The sequence below is a fragment of the Nomascus leucogenys genome, chromosome 10 (assembly GCF_006542625.1).
Source record: "Nomascus leucogenys isolate Asia chromosome 10, Asia_NLE_v1, whole genome shotgun sequence".
NCBI classification, from domain to species: domain Eukaryota; kingdom Metazoa; phylum Chordata; class Mammalia; order Primates; family Hylobatidae; genus Nomascus; species Nomascus leucogenys.
Genome location: NC_044390.1, coordinates 35026573 through 35040362, shown reverse-complemented (window position 1 = coordinate 35040362; position 13790 = coordinate 35026573). Strand labels below are relative to the sequence as shown.

The following is a 13790-nucleotide window of genomic DNA, read 5'->3' as shown; positions in this document are numbered from 1 at the left end:
ATAAAGGTTTGAATATTATTGCCATTTGTGACCTTGTGTTAATTATAATTAGTGCTTTATAAATCCGTAGAGAACAATTGGCAAACACAGAGTTTTATTTACTACCTGGCATATAGTAGGGCTCAGTATTCTTGGAAGGAAGTTAGAAGAGTCTCTGATTATTAGTATCAATGATTTTTGACCATTTGATTATTAAATACTTGTTTCAAAATCTCTGGTAAATTTCTGTGTGAAATAATTTGTTTAGTTACTTTAGTATTTCTTAACAGGGAATACTGGTATCCCCTATAAATGGCAAGCTGCTATAGTTATCCTTAGTATAACACATGATAAACTGGAACTTAGTTCTTGGATAAAGCAAACAATACGTTTGTCTGCACTGCCTGAAAATTTTGAATTGCACAATTTTTCAGATATTCTCAATTCAGTAGCAAGGAAACAACACATATTGAGATAAAAGTTCTTTACATTAATAGTATACTACCACTGTTCTTAGAGTAGCCTTATACCCCTACTTCTTTGATTCTAGGTTTACTCTAATTTTAATGTTTCTCCTGGAAATGTAAGTCCTAAGTTTGTATAGGGCTTTTTAGCTGCCTTCTTCCTCCTCATAGGAAAATATTCATTTGTTAAATAAAGATATTAATATATACAGAAATATGTTTGTAACCAATATTCTTAAACCTACACTTAACTGACCCACTCTTTTAAACAAACCATTATTTTAGATTCTTAGTCCTGAGTATTCTGAGCATTTATAGCTAGTAAACTACTCTCTAGTTTACCCTTGTACCCTTTTCTCCACCAGGTTAGTTATATGCCTAACAAGAATCAGTTTTTCTGCCAGTGTTAATGTAATTTTTACTTTAAATGTGATCTAAGTGAATAAAATATGAGCACAGAAAAATAGAACTGTTGTTGTAATGAAAAGCACGGTGAATGGTTTGGAAGGACTTTATATAAAGTTCTTTATAAATTGCTAAAGGATTAGGTGTGGATAAGCCCAGAGGTTTAGGAAGCTTTTGGTTCAATTGACTAAACAGTATGGAAAACTATTTTCTCACATATCTGGAGGAATGGAAGCTTTTGTGTGGTTGGTTAATGCAGTGGTTTAATAATTAATTCCAGCATCAGATTCTTTCTGTTTGTTCTGCCATTGTCAGAGTGTCAGCTTGTCCCCAGGCTAACTCTCTTTATGGTTACAAGATGGATATAGTAGCTCTAGTTGTGCTGTTCTGATATAACAACACCTATTGGGGAAAGAGGGGATGTTTTTCTTCCTTTCCTAGGATCCTACCATCAGTTTTTCCCTTATGTCTCACTAGCCAGGATTGGTTTAAATGCCCTTTCATAAATCAATTACTGACAAGAGGGATAGGATTACCATATTGGCTTAGACTGACCACATTTACTCTTTTTTTTTTCGAGATAGGGTTTCTTGCCCAGGCTGGAGTGCAGTGGCGTGATCTCGGCTCACTGCAGCCTCCACCTCCCAGGTTCAAGCGATTCTACTGCTTCTGCCTCCTGAGCGGCTGGGATTACAGGCACCCATCACCACGCCTGGCTAATTTTTGTATTTTTAGTAGAGATGGGGTGTGCCATGTTGGCCAGGCTGGTCTTGAACTCCTGACCTCAGGTGATCTGCCCGCCTCAGCCTCCCAAAGTGCTAGGATTACAGGTGTGAGCCACTGTGCCCGACCAGCATTTACTCTTGAACCATGTGGGAAAGTTTGAATATTTGGACAACTATAGTGGTCACAGATAGAAGGGCGTTTAGAGTGTCAACCAGGAGTGTTTGCTATGGTGAGACAGCTATTAAAAAACCAGAAAGTATTTGTAAAATTTCAGAAAGATTCTGCTATTTATTTGCCTTTAAGGTCTTGTTCAACTTTAAACAAAATTGAAACTAGACATCTTAAAAGATGCATTATAGATGTGCATTATACAAAAAATGATGTGAAAAGTTAATTACTAATCCTACACTCAAAGTAAAAGCTTGTCCTACATCAGACTATCAAGGGGGAATAAATGTACATTTATATTTTAAAAGTATTTGATTTGGCAGGAACTAACTTTTAAAATTAACCTTCTGGTTGCTGGTCTTTTTCTTACTAGACAAGGTGCTTCTGCTGCAGTCCTTGTAAGGAAAATGATGTTTCCATAAAATTAAAGTTAGTAAAGGATTTAGTATATTTCTTGTGGTTCATTTATTCAGTAAAATGTATCCGTTATGTATCACTTATTGTAGGTACTTGTGATAACAGTGATAAGCTTAATAGACAAGGTTCTTCTGCTTAAGGAACTTAAGGGATACAGACAGAAAACAAATGAGAACAAAATTCAGACTATTGGGTGTTCAGTGAAGGCCTTTCTGAAAAGAGATAGTCAAGCAGACATGTTAACGTCAAGAAGCAGTTTGGCATTTGGAGATTTGGGGTAAGGTGGTTGAAGAGGAGCAGCAAATGTAAAGGCCCTAAATTGAGAACTGACTGGATGTGTTTGAGAAACACAAAGAAAGGCAATATGGCTAGTACTTACTGAGATATTCTCACTTCTTTTCTTACTCTTTGTTTTCTTACCCATCATTAGTAATCACTATATTGCTTATACCCTTAATTCTGTTGCTTCTCTCATGCTTCTTAATACTCACGACTTTTGGTTAAGTCTGCTTCTACCTATACTGTTCCTGCATCCCTGCAGTTGTGTGTGGCTGGAGAAACCAGCCTCCCATGGGTCCTTAGTACTACTTGGCAATTCTACCTACTGTTGTTCCTCTAATCCCTTCACTCTGCCTTTCTTAGAAGACCTTTTCCTTCCTCAGACCTCTAACACTTCCTCCCATATTCTTTTGCTCACCCAATAACTACATTGCTTACTTTACTAAGAAAACAGAAACAGCTGAATGAGAACTTCCATAGCTTTTATTACTATGGCCTACCTGAATCTGTTCCTATGTACCATCTTTCTTTCTGTTTCTATTGATGGTATATCTTTGTGCCTATCTGAGGCCCTCTTATTAATGCCATCCACATCTGCTCAAAGTCATTACTCCAGTAATTTCTCTCTCTCCATCTCGTATCATCAGCATTTCCCTCTGTGCCATAATTTTTCCTGTCTTTAAAGAAAGCCTTCTGTCAACGCTATATTTTTTCAGCTATTACCATTTTTCACTTTTATGGCAAAATTTCTTGAAAATGATGTCTGTACTTTGTCTCCAGTTTCTCTCTTCCTGTTCTCTTGTGAATCCAGTCTAGTTAGTACATTTATTTCACCAAAGCTATCTTATGAAGATTACCAAGTAGGTGATCTCCATGCTGCTAAATCCAAAGATTAATTCTCATCTTCTTTTTTTTTAATCAACAGCATTTTGAAACAGTTGATTACATTCTTCCTTGAACCACTTATTCCAGTTAACTTCCAAGATATCTACCATACTCTCTTTGGTTTTCATCTCCCTTGCCGGCTGCTCCTTCTCTAAACCATGAACTAGACCATGCAGATATATTATTTTCATTTATAATAGGAAATTAAATCACACAGAAGCTAAGCAACTTGTGTAAGCATATGTACATTTCAGGCAGCAGGAAGACTAGAAACAGCCCGTATTGTCTGAATTTCAGACACCAGTTTTATTTAAGCCCAAATCAAATGAAGACCTTTCAATTTTCAAGCCTGTGGTTCAGAAATTATTGAACTTTTGTTGTTTAAGATCAGTAGGATTCCCTTTATAAGTATTCACTTCATTTGAAACTTTTAAGCCACAGTAGAAGAAAATTTCTATGTCTCAAGATGGTAGACCTGCCTCTCTACTTATAGTAAATTTTGTGTATCAGATGTGTAGAATCCTCCTTGGAGTATGGATGAGAGAACTATACAGTTGAATTAAAAGTAGTACCACTGTGGAAAATGGCAGACACATACAACATTGTTATAAAACATTATGACAACCAGAGAGCAAATTCATTTCAACAGATTATTGTTAAGTTGTATTTGGTTTTTTTTTGTAGATAATAGGCAACTTTTCATTTTACATGCTAATTATAGGTCTGTGAAACCCATATTACTAAAATACTCAGAGAAACTGTTCTTAGTTAATATGGCAATTTTCCCAGACCGGGTATGGTATTCTTGAGTTTTATTTATTTTTATTTCACTGAAATTCTTGAGTTTTATTTATATTTATTTCATCTGTCCATCAACTCAGAATTTTTAAAACATTTATCCATGTGATCAAGCAAAAAATTAGTTCATAAGGGCAAGGAAATATTTATGTGACTGCAGTCTACCTATTAAGAAAACGTTGCTTGATGTAATTCTAGAATTTGAGGAACCCTTATTTTAAAGATAATGGCTAAATGCATTTACTGCACGTTTTATTGAGCTCCAGTGAAATCAGTCACATCTTGTAGTTTGTCCTAATTCATAGCCACCCTAGAATGTAATGTCTTCTGTTAAAAAAAGAGAAAACCTGTTCAGCTGGTTCAGCTGTCTTAACCTAACCAAATTCATATTTTAACTTTGAGTGTGGTAATGACTACCAAATTACAGATATTTTAGATGCTATTTTCAGCCTCTAAAATATTTGGACATTGTTTAAATACTATTGAGTAATGAAGTGGGATGAGGGGAACATGGGGAAGGTTTTTTAAAAAGTTTAAAAAAAGAAAAAGTTAAAAAAGATTAATCTAAGTCATTTTATTTTATAGCTTAGGAAACTAAGGCCAGAGAGAATTAATTGATCTATTTTTTGTGTTTGTAATTTTGCCTTTTCCATAATGTCATATTAATGGAATTGTTCAACATGTGGCCTTTGGGGTCTGGTTTGTTTCCTATAGCAAAAATGCACCTAAGATTCATCCATTTTGATGAATTAACAGCTTCTTCCATTTTGTTGTTGAGAGTATTCTGTTGTGTAGATACTCTGTTTATCCATTCACCTATTAAAGGACATCACGTCTTCACTAGAGTGAAGTACATCTTCATACATGTACTGGTTTTGGTGTGAACCTGTTTTCAGTTTATACTGGTAAATACTTTGGGGCATAGATGCTGAGTTGTATGGTAAGCTTGTGTTTACCTTTATAAGAAACTGGTTTTGGTGTGAACCTGTTTTCAGTTTATACTGGTAAATATTTCGGGGCATAGTTGCTGAGTTGTATGGTAAGCTTGTGTTTACCTTTATAAGAAACTGTCTAACCTTCTTCTAACATAGATACACTTACCTTCATTTTTGAAAGATATTTTAGCTGGGCTTAGAATTCTTCGTTGATAGTTTTCTTTTCTTTTCTATACTTTAAATATATTAAACGACTCTTCTCTGATTTGCATTGTTTCTGATGAGAAGTCTGATGTCATTCCTACCTTTGTTACTCTATGTACTTTTTTCCCCTGCTTTAAGATTCCTGTTTATTGCTGTTTTGCAGCTATTTTACTCTGAGATGTTGTGATCATGTGGTTTTGTTGTTGTTATTCTCTTTAGAGGTTGTTGAATTTGGATCTGTGGGTTTATAGTGCTCATCAAATATATTTTAAGAAATTAGTTCTAGTTTCCCCTCCTTGTGCTTCAGCCTCAAAACTACAGGCAGTGAGCTGGGTGCACTACATTTGCTCCTTTTTCTTGATGATCTCTGTCCTGAGAAGATTGTTGTGTGATGTCTGGAAACCATTGTTTCATATATTTTGTCTAGTTTTCTGTTTATTTAAGGTAGAAGGGTAAACATAGCCTCCTTTTTTCATCATGAAATACATCCTTGCCTTATAGAAAATTTCATTGTAGTTTTGCAAATATTTGTCTCTTCTGAATTCTTGAATATTTATAGGACTTGGTGGGAGAACAGTGTGTAAACCTTAATAAATTTTGGCACCTAGGGTGCATGCTGTCTCTCATACTTGTTCCTTTTCACAGACTGTCTCTCTTTGATTTATTGTACATCCTTTCCAATATGAAGGTTATCAACAGAATTTATTGCTGAATATTTTTATTTAATATAGTACAGTGAAGATAGTGGTGACAGATGTTAACTTTTCATGTTTATTTGGAAGAAAATACAGTGTCTTCAGTCATTTTTCTTTTTTGTTTATTAAAAGGAGATAATGATTCTTAGTTCACTATAGAATATTAGCTCCCACATTGATTAGAGTATATAGTGGCTATGGATTGAAACTCCAGGCCATGAAATATTTCCAGTTACCCCAAAAGAGGAAACAAAGCAAATAATAAACAGATTTTCCCTTTATACGAAAATACATAATTCTTCAAAGTGAACTTTTATCTGGTAAATTCTTACAGATTAAATATTAATATGTATTGTTGTGGTATTAGCCTATAAAATTCAGTCCTTACTATTTTTTGTATATAATTAGGTTGTGTTAAAGATGTATACAGCATTAGGGTATTGAAAATTACCTTACCTGATTATAGATTTCCAACATTCTTTCGCTGACGTTAATATAGTTGGAGGTAATTCGTAGACCCTAAATATTATATAAGAAGGAAAACATTTTATTCTGTAAGTACTGACTGAAATTTTGCATTATTATCCACTGAATTCAGAGTTACCATGTATATATTAATGGTAAGGCAAGTACTACTTTACAGTTTAATATTATACAACACTAATATTAAAACGGTTAATATTTAGGGGATGCATAATAAAATAATCTTGCTCTCTTTTTGTGACAATCGTGAAAATTTGAGTTGGAGCCAAATGTGCGTCATTTAACAATTCCTGAATATCCAATTCATTTGTTAACTTTACCTTATGAATAACCTCATTGCTTGCTAAATGATAAAGATTACATTTATAGTAGTAAATGTGCTTTTAAAACTTTACTCCTTTGTTATTTTTGAAAGAGACGTTTAATCCCAAAGGTATTTATAAATTTGGTAATCAACAATTACAATTTTGTCATACAGCCTGACTGAAGTATTTCAGCTAAACGTACGCTGTAAGATAGTCAGACTTAAGTAAAAATACAACTCCCACTACCTTTGTGATGAAACATAAAAGAGGAGCCAGAAGATAGGTTTTTGTCACCTGGGTTCTTTTTAAAACTTAAATTTAGTAATATTCATTTTTAATTATTATTTTTTTAAAAAACATGTTCTGCACGTATAGATTGCTTTTTAGAGGTACTCCATATATATGTGTACATGTGTGTTTGTTGGTTTCAATAATTCTGATTCACTCTCCTTATAAATTATAGATTAGATGTTCTCTCCTCACAAAATATTTGTTGATATTAAATAATTGCTCTGAATTTGAATACAATCTTTAGTGGCTAGCAAGATTATTAGTTCAGTAGGTATACATACTACTTCCTTAGGGAGAATGTTTAACAAAACTTAGGTAAGAGATATCTGTCTTGAAAATGCATATTTACAAATTCTTTGTAGACCCGCCGTTGAATATTTGAACTCTCATTTTCAATATTCATTTTAAAGATAGCATTTCTTGTGACTGTCACCTCAGCTTCAGTGATTTTTTTTGTTTTTGTTTTTGTTTTTTGGTGGGAGGTGGTACCTGGAGTGCAAGTCATTTTGACTTATTTATATCTCTGCAGTTTAAGAAATTAGCCCCATTATTTTTTCGCCCAGTGTAAAAAAGTGAATTCCCTATTGGAGTATGCGTGAAATTGGATGACTGAAAAGACAAAAGCATCAAAGGAAGTTGACATTTTTTGCTCTTCTTTGTGGAGTAAAGTTTAATAAAATATTGAGTTAGGTTTGTATCTCTTAATCATGTTAAGAATATATGTTGCATTCCCATTTTGTTGCATGGGAATAAACCTACAGAGAAGAATCGGTAGCTGTGTGAATAACTTATATTTCTGTCTCTCATATATAATCATTTGGAGGGGAAGGATTTGTAGTTAAATGATTGAATATGAATTGTATATTTTTGAGATAACTGGAGAAGAGTCATGTAAAAAAAAAATATGTCAGTTGTGGGAGGGGTAAACTTTTTTGTCCACTTCATTTTTTATTCACTGTAAATTTCTCCCTTGTGTGTGATGTGTGGCAGACAGTCTTAATTGAAGAAAGTAGAAGTGGGTAGGAAGAATGTTTCATATTTAATAATTTCTGTTGGAAATGAAGTATGCCAGTCTAGCCCACGAAAATGGTTACGAGGAAGACTATAGAACAATTACTTTTTGTTTTTTGTTTTCTGTGTATCATATTGAATATTTTTGCTGCTGTTGATATATTTACATGTTAGTAATTTTGATGGCTTTTGGATAATTCCACTCTAGAGGGAGAAGTGGTGGGCGGTCCTTCCTGTGACACGACCCTTGAGTGACAGTTCTATTTGATTGCCTCCGATACTGTGAGGAAAGGACACGACTCTATGGTGAGGACTGATGGACATACATTATCTGAGAAAAGAAACTACCAGGTAAGACCAGTCTTTTTTCTTTTTTCTCTTTTGGTCTTATAGCTACCTTGAAACTGTTTAAATGTGTTATATGTAATTGGAACCAGCAAATTGGATACACCTCAATTTGAAAATTTGGGTTTATAATTTTAAATTAAGTACTGGATTTGATAGTTGAAATAGTTGGGAACACTTTTCAAAGTAAAGCATATTCATAATGAATATTCTTTTAGTGTCAAATCAGGTTTTCTGAGATATTTGTCAAAACTTAGATTATATGATATACAAGTTATGACTTCATGGCTGAATTCAAAGCTGGTAAAAACAAAAGTGTTGATTGCTTTTACGTATATTATTCCTGGAAGACTAAACCCGAAGTCTTGTGCTATATTTTGGATAACAAAATATATATCACAGAAATGTAGACAAAATTGAGTAGAGTATAGAAGAAATAGAAACGAGAAACCCAGGGTGCTCAGAGACCCAAATTCTATTGAATTTGTTATTAGTTTGCTGTCCTTAAAATGCTAGATTCTTGTTTTCTCATTTAATAAGGTGGTTAATAATATCCATTCCTTATTCAGTGTGTAGGAAGGCTGAAAGAATAGTGGAAATGTAACACTGCTATTTCTGAGCTTTGAAAAGAAGGTGAATTTTAAAGATTGTGCTATTAAACAGTGATTTAAAGAAAACCAACATATTTGAATTTAGTTTTTTAAAGGAAATATCCTTTATTCATTCGATAGTGATCTGTTACCACATTTATTTAGTTATCCAGAATACAGAATACTTTAAAGTTTGAGTACAAATAAACTTTTAGGCTTCCTGCACAGATAGGTGTCCAACCTCCCGACCTCCCACACTTCCTTTCACTCATCAGTTCATTCCCTCTAGGTTGCGAAGGCAGCTAGTATGATAGCAGCAGCTTTGGTTAACTGACTGTTTATCTGCTAACCATTTATTTTAGCCCAGTTAATCTTTTCTTCCCTTAAATTGGAAAAGTGAGCAGTGGAGCAAATTGTAAATTAGTGTTTTTGGTGTATGGTATAACAAAGAGGCTTTGATTATAAGATCTGGGTTCTGGTTTAGGCACTGTTCCTAATTAAAAATAATGTCATATTTAACCTTTCTAGAATTTCTTCTAACTTGATGTCTAAAGTTTCTTGCCAGGTCTTTATGATTTTAATAAGCCAGAGAAAACTGAGGGTATGCTGAATCAGTTTTCTCTGTAATCTTTCTTCTGAGTTGTCCTCGTAGACTTGACCAACATAGCCTTTGCTAATTATCTGTACTCAGGTGTAGCTCCTGCTTCCCAACCACTTCCAGTTACCTTGACTTATAAGATTTTAATTGGTCACACTTCTTGGACTTCTGCATCTTTTGGTAGGTTCTGCCAAATTATTTTAAGAATTTTGTGATTCTGAATTATGTGGCTTTTCAGTGCTCATAATCCAATTTGTAAAGTGTGAATGTAGAATTTTTAACACACTATAGTGTAGAATGTAGAATTTTTAACACACTATAGTTAATTTGTCTCATGGAACCACATTAATATAGAATTCTAAAATTTATACTTAAGAAAGAAAACAGAATTATGTTTTATACATGAAGAGATTTGCTTATTCTTGCTCATTCTACACTAAAAGTACTCCATTGTTTCAGTCACATTATTTACAAATAATCCAGGTTTTGAGCATACCTGGAAAATGCATTTTTGGTTATGGTTTTGCTGCCTCAAAATGTTTTCCCTTTTCTCTCTTATTGATACATAATTGTACGTATTTATGGGGTACATGTGGTATTTTGTTACGTGTATAGAATGTCTATATAAGAATGTATGGGAAATTCAAAGGAATGTTCATCACTAAAGTAACATTTATATTTGTACTGGTAGTCTAAGAATTTTTATACTCTTAATATATTCATCATAATACCAAACAGGAAATTCTGTTTCTATACATGTGCTTTTCAGAGTAGGGTTCAAAAATAAAATAATTTTACAATCCAGCTTTAAGTAGCTGTTTCCAAGGTATACTTCAATATGCATTTAGCATCACTAAGTAAAAACAAAAGAGAAAAGGGATATAGAGGGATAAATTCTAATGTTCCATAGCAGAGTAGGGTGACTATAATTAACAACAAGGTATTTATATTTCAAAATAGCTAGAAGAGAGAACTTAAATATTCTGAATTGATGAAAATGATTTTGGATTTTTAAAAATTCTATTTTGGAGGAAATTTATTTTTCATGGATAAAGTAGAGTTTCTTTGTGTCTGTGTTTATAACCATTTTCATTTATCTTTGAGGGTTTTTGCTTTTGAGGGATACTTAATATTTTATATTTATTCGAGCATTCTGATAATAGGCTAATATTGCAGAGTTTAACAAGAATTTTTGTAACATTTCTCCAGGTCTCATTTCCTTACAGACCTGATTAAAGCCTTAGGAATTTATTTAGTTTAGGGAGGTGCATTCCCTTGGCTCTATACTAAAGATAGTGACTTTTAAATGGGCTTGGTTTAAAGTATTGATTTTTATGGTGGTATCTACTTTGTGTGTTTTCTTTCTTACTATATATTTAAGCCCAGTTAGGTATTTGGAGTTTGAATACAGTAGTTGAAGTTTATTTGCAGAGATAGACTGGCATATGAGTTCAGATAAAACAATTTATTTATATGGCTCACAGTTCATTTTTGGATTGTCAAGCTTTTTCCAAGGAAATGCATCTTCAGTTTTTGTAAGCATTTTCTTATCTTCCTCTAATTTAGACTAACTTACCCTGACTATGAGCATGTACATGCACAAATGTAAACCATCTTAATTACCAATTTAACTAATCAATGGCTTTCCCCTTTTTTTTTTTTTTTGAGACGGACTCTCACTCTGTCACCCAGGCTGGAGTGCAGTGGTGCGCTCACTGCAACCTCCGCCTCCTGGGTTCAAGCGATTCTCCTGCCTCAGCCTCCTGAGTAGCTGGGATTACAGGCACGCGCCACCACACCCAGCTAATTTTTGTATTTTTAGTAGAGATGGAGTTTCACCATGTTGGTCAGGCTGGCCTCGAACTCCTGACCTCGTGATCCGCCCGCCTCGGCCTCTGAAAGTGCTGGGATTACAGGCGTGAGCCACCGGTGCCCAACCCGGCTTTCTCTTTGTTACATAACATATTCAAGCTTCTAAACATTACATTTAGACTTTCCACATTCTGGCCTCCTTACATACATTTACCTTTCCAGATCTCTCCTGTTGCTTTTTGTAGTAGATTTTCCCATTTAATAACACAAGGGCTTACTTATATTGGTTATTTTCATGTAATGCCTCACCTTCGTTTACGTGATTCAAGAATTAAGTATCAATTTTTCCAGACGTCACCCTGTGGTAGATTCAGTGTTCCTTTCCCTTTCTTTCATAGCCTTTACATACTTCTAGTTTAGTGTTTACCATAATACATTGTAGTTGTGTTTATTTGTCCTTGTCTTCCATAGACTTGTGCAGTCCAGTGCCATAGGCACTAGTCACAAGTAGCTATTTAAATTTAAACTCATTTAAATTAAATAAATTTTAAAGTTCATTGGTCACATTAACCACATTTAAAATGCTCAGTGGCTACATGCTGCTAATGGCTACTGTATTGAACAGTGCAGATACAGAACATTTCTATCATTGCAGAAAATTGTATTAGATAATACTGCTGTATCTAATAAGCTTCTTGAAAACTGGGACTGTATCTGTTTATTTTGGTACTGCCAATACCTAGCTTGGTGCCTGGTATATAGATAGGTGTTCAATGCATGTCGTTCCAATAAAATTAAATAAAACAGTGAAAGAAGGGAAAGGAAGAAATGGAAAGTATACTGGGTAACATACCAGTGTAAGTGGTATGGGAAGATAGAGGTATTTGCAAGATATTTAGATGTTACTTTGAATGGAACTTTTCAATATGAGGTCATTGGTCACATCATATACTAGCTAATTCAATGCATTATCTACAGACTGGGTCTAATGCATCCTATTCTGTACGTTTCTGAAGAATGATTCATAATCTAAAACATTGCATTTTTGTGGAATATAGTATGTCAGAGAACTGTAAAAATGATTGTATTGCCATTTTCTTCCCCAACATTAAATATCTTACTTCCTTTTAATTAACTTTAAAAATCACAGATGCCCATTACCAAAACGTTGAAGAAAAATACGGAATATAAAATACAGTGTGAAAGTTTGCCTTGACAACTTTACTCTTAACAGTTTGGTGTGTACCTCTTCAGATCTTTACTAGTGACTATATAGTGTAGATGTGATTCATTGTCTTTGTCTTTAACAAATGTGTATTTTTCTGCATTGTACTTAATGGAGTTATTTCCATTTCCCATTCTTTCCTCTGTCCTCTTCCCCAGAAGTAATCAGTAGTTTTAATTTTGTGTTTCATTCTTTATATTTTTATAACTTTATTACATATATGTGTTTCAGTATATTGAGGTACATCTTTTTTATGTATTCTGTGGCAATTTTTTGGAAAGTGGTACCCCGTATTTTATTATTTTGAGTAGGAAAAATCATAATTTCCAGCCCACTCAAGACCCTAAACAATTTCCTAGATAGAGCTAAAGTACTCAACATCTACTTGATAATTCACCAAGGATGTCTGCATAATACAGAGTATTTAAAATACAAACTACTTAATATAAACAGAAACAAATGAATCACTAAGTATATTTCCATTTAGTATGTACTGTATTCAGATCATAATTTTTCTTTTATACTGCAATAAAAATGTAATTGTAAATAAACAGTTAAGTGTATTTCCTTTCTTTTATTGTAAGTGGCACATTATTGAACATTTTTCTCTCTCTGAAGTCAGGATGCATCTCACAGCTGATGGTGACTTTGAGTCATAGTTATGACAAACAGTACCCAGCACCAAAGCATCTTAGAATCTATGATATATAGTATGTTAAAGATATATAGTGAATATAAAGAACACAATAAAATAAAATCATAGCTGAGTGTAGTGCTGTGCACCTGTAGTCTTAGCTACTGGAGAAGCTGAGGCGGGAGAATAGCTTGAGCCCCAGAGTTTGAGGCTGCAGTGAGCTATCATCACACCACTGCACTCCAGCCTGTGTGACAGAGCAAGACCCTCAGTTGGTCGATCAATCAATTGATTGATGGATGGATAGATAGATAGATAGATAGATAGGTAGAATTTTATTAAATTAATACTTAACAATTGAAAATTTGTCAGATCTGGTGCCCAGAGAAGAAAAATTGAGTTTGCGGTTATTATTGAAGCCTGGTGTTAGGCGAAGATGAATAAGAGTGACCTAACGAAAGAATGAGTTTAAAAAAAAAGAAAAGGGAAAAAGCCTGAATCCAATGAATTGGTTCAGTTTTCTCTTCTTTGTTCTTGAAAG

General features: G+C 33.8%; 1 protein-coding gene across 3 annotated transcripts in view; it reads left to right on the top strand.

Moving 5' to 3' along the window:
- CNOT2 (CCR4-NOT transcription complex subunit 2) overlaps positions 1-13790 on the top strand; it is a 111298-nt gene that overhangs the window by 27088 nt on the left and 70420 nt on the right. For all 3 annotated transcript variants that reach the window (XM_030819992.1, XM_003259531.4, XM_030819991.1), the window contains exon 2: positions 8254-8396. In XM_030819992.1, the coding sequence (XP_030675852.1) occupies positions 8349-8396 (48 nt within the window). In that variant the 5' untranslated portion in view covers positions 8254-8348. The remainder of the gene's footprint in view (positions 1-8253; positions 8397-13790) is intronic.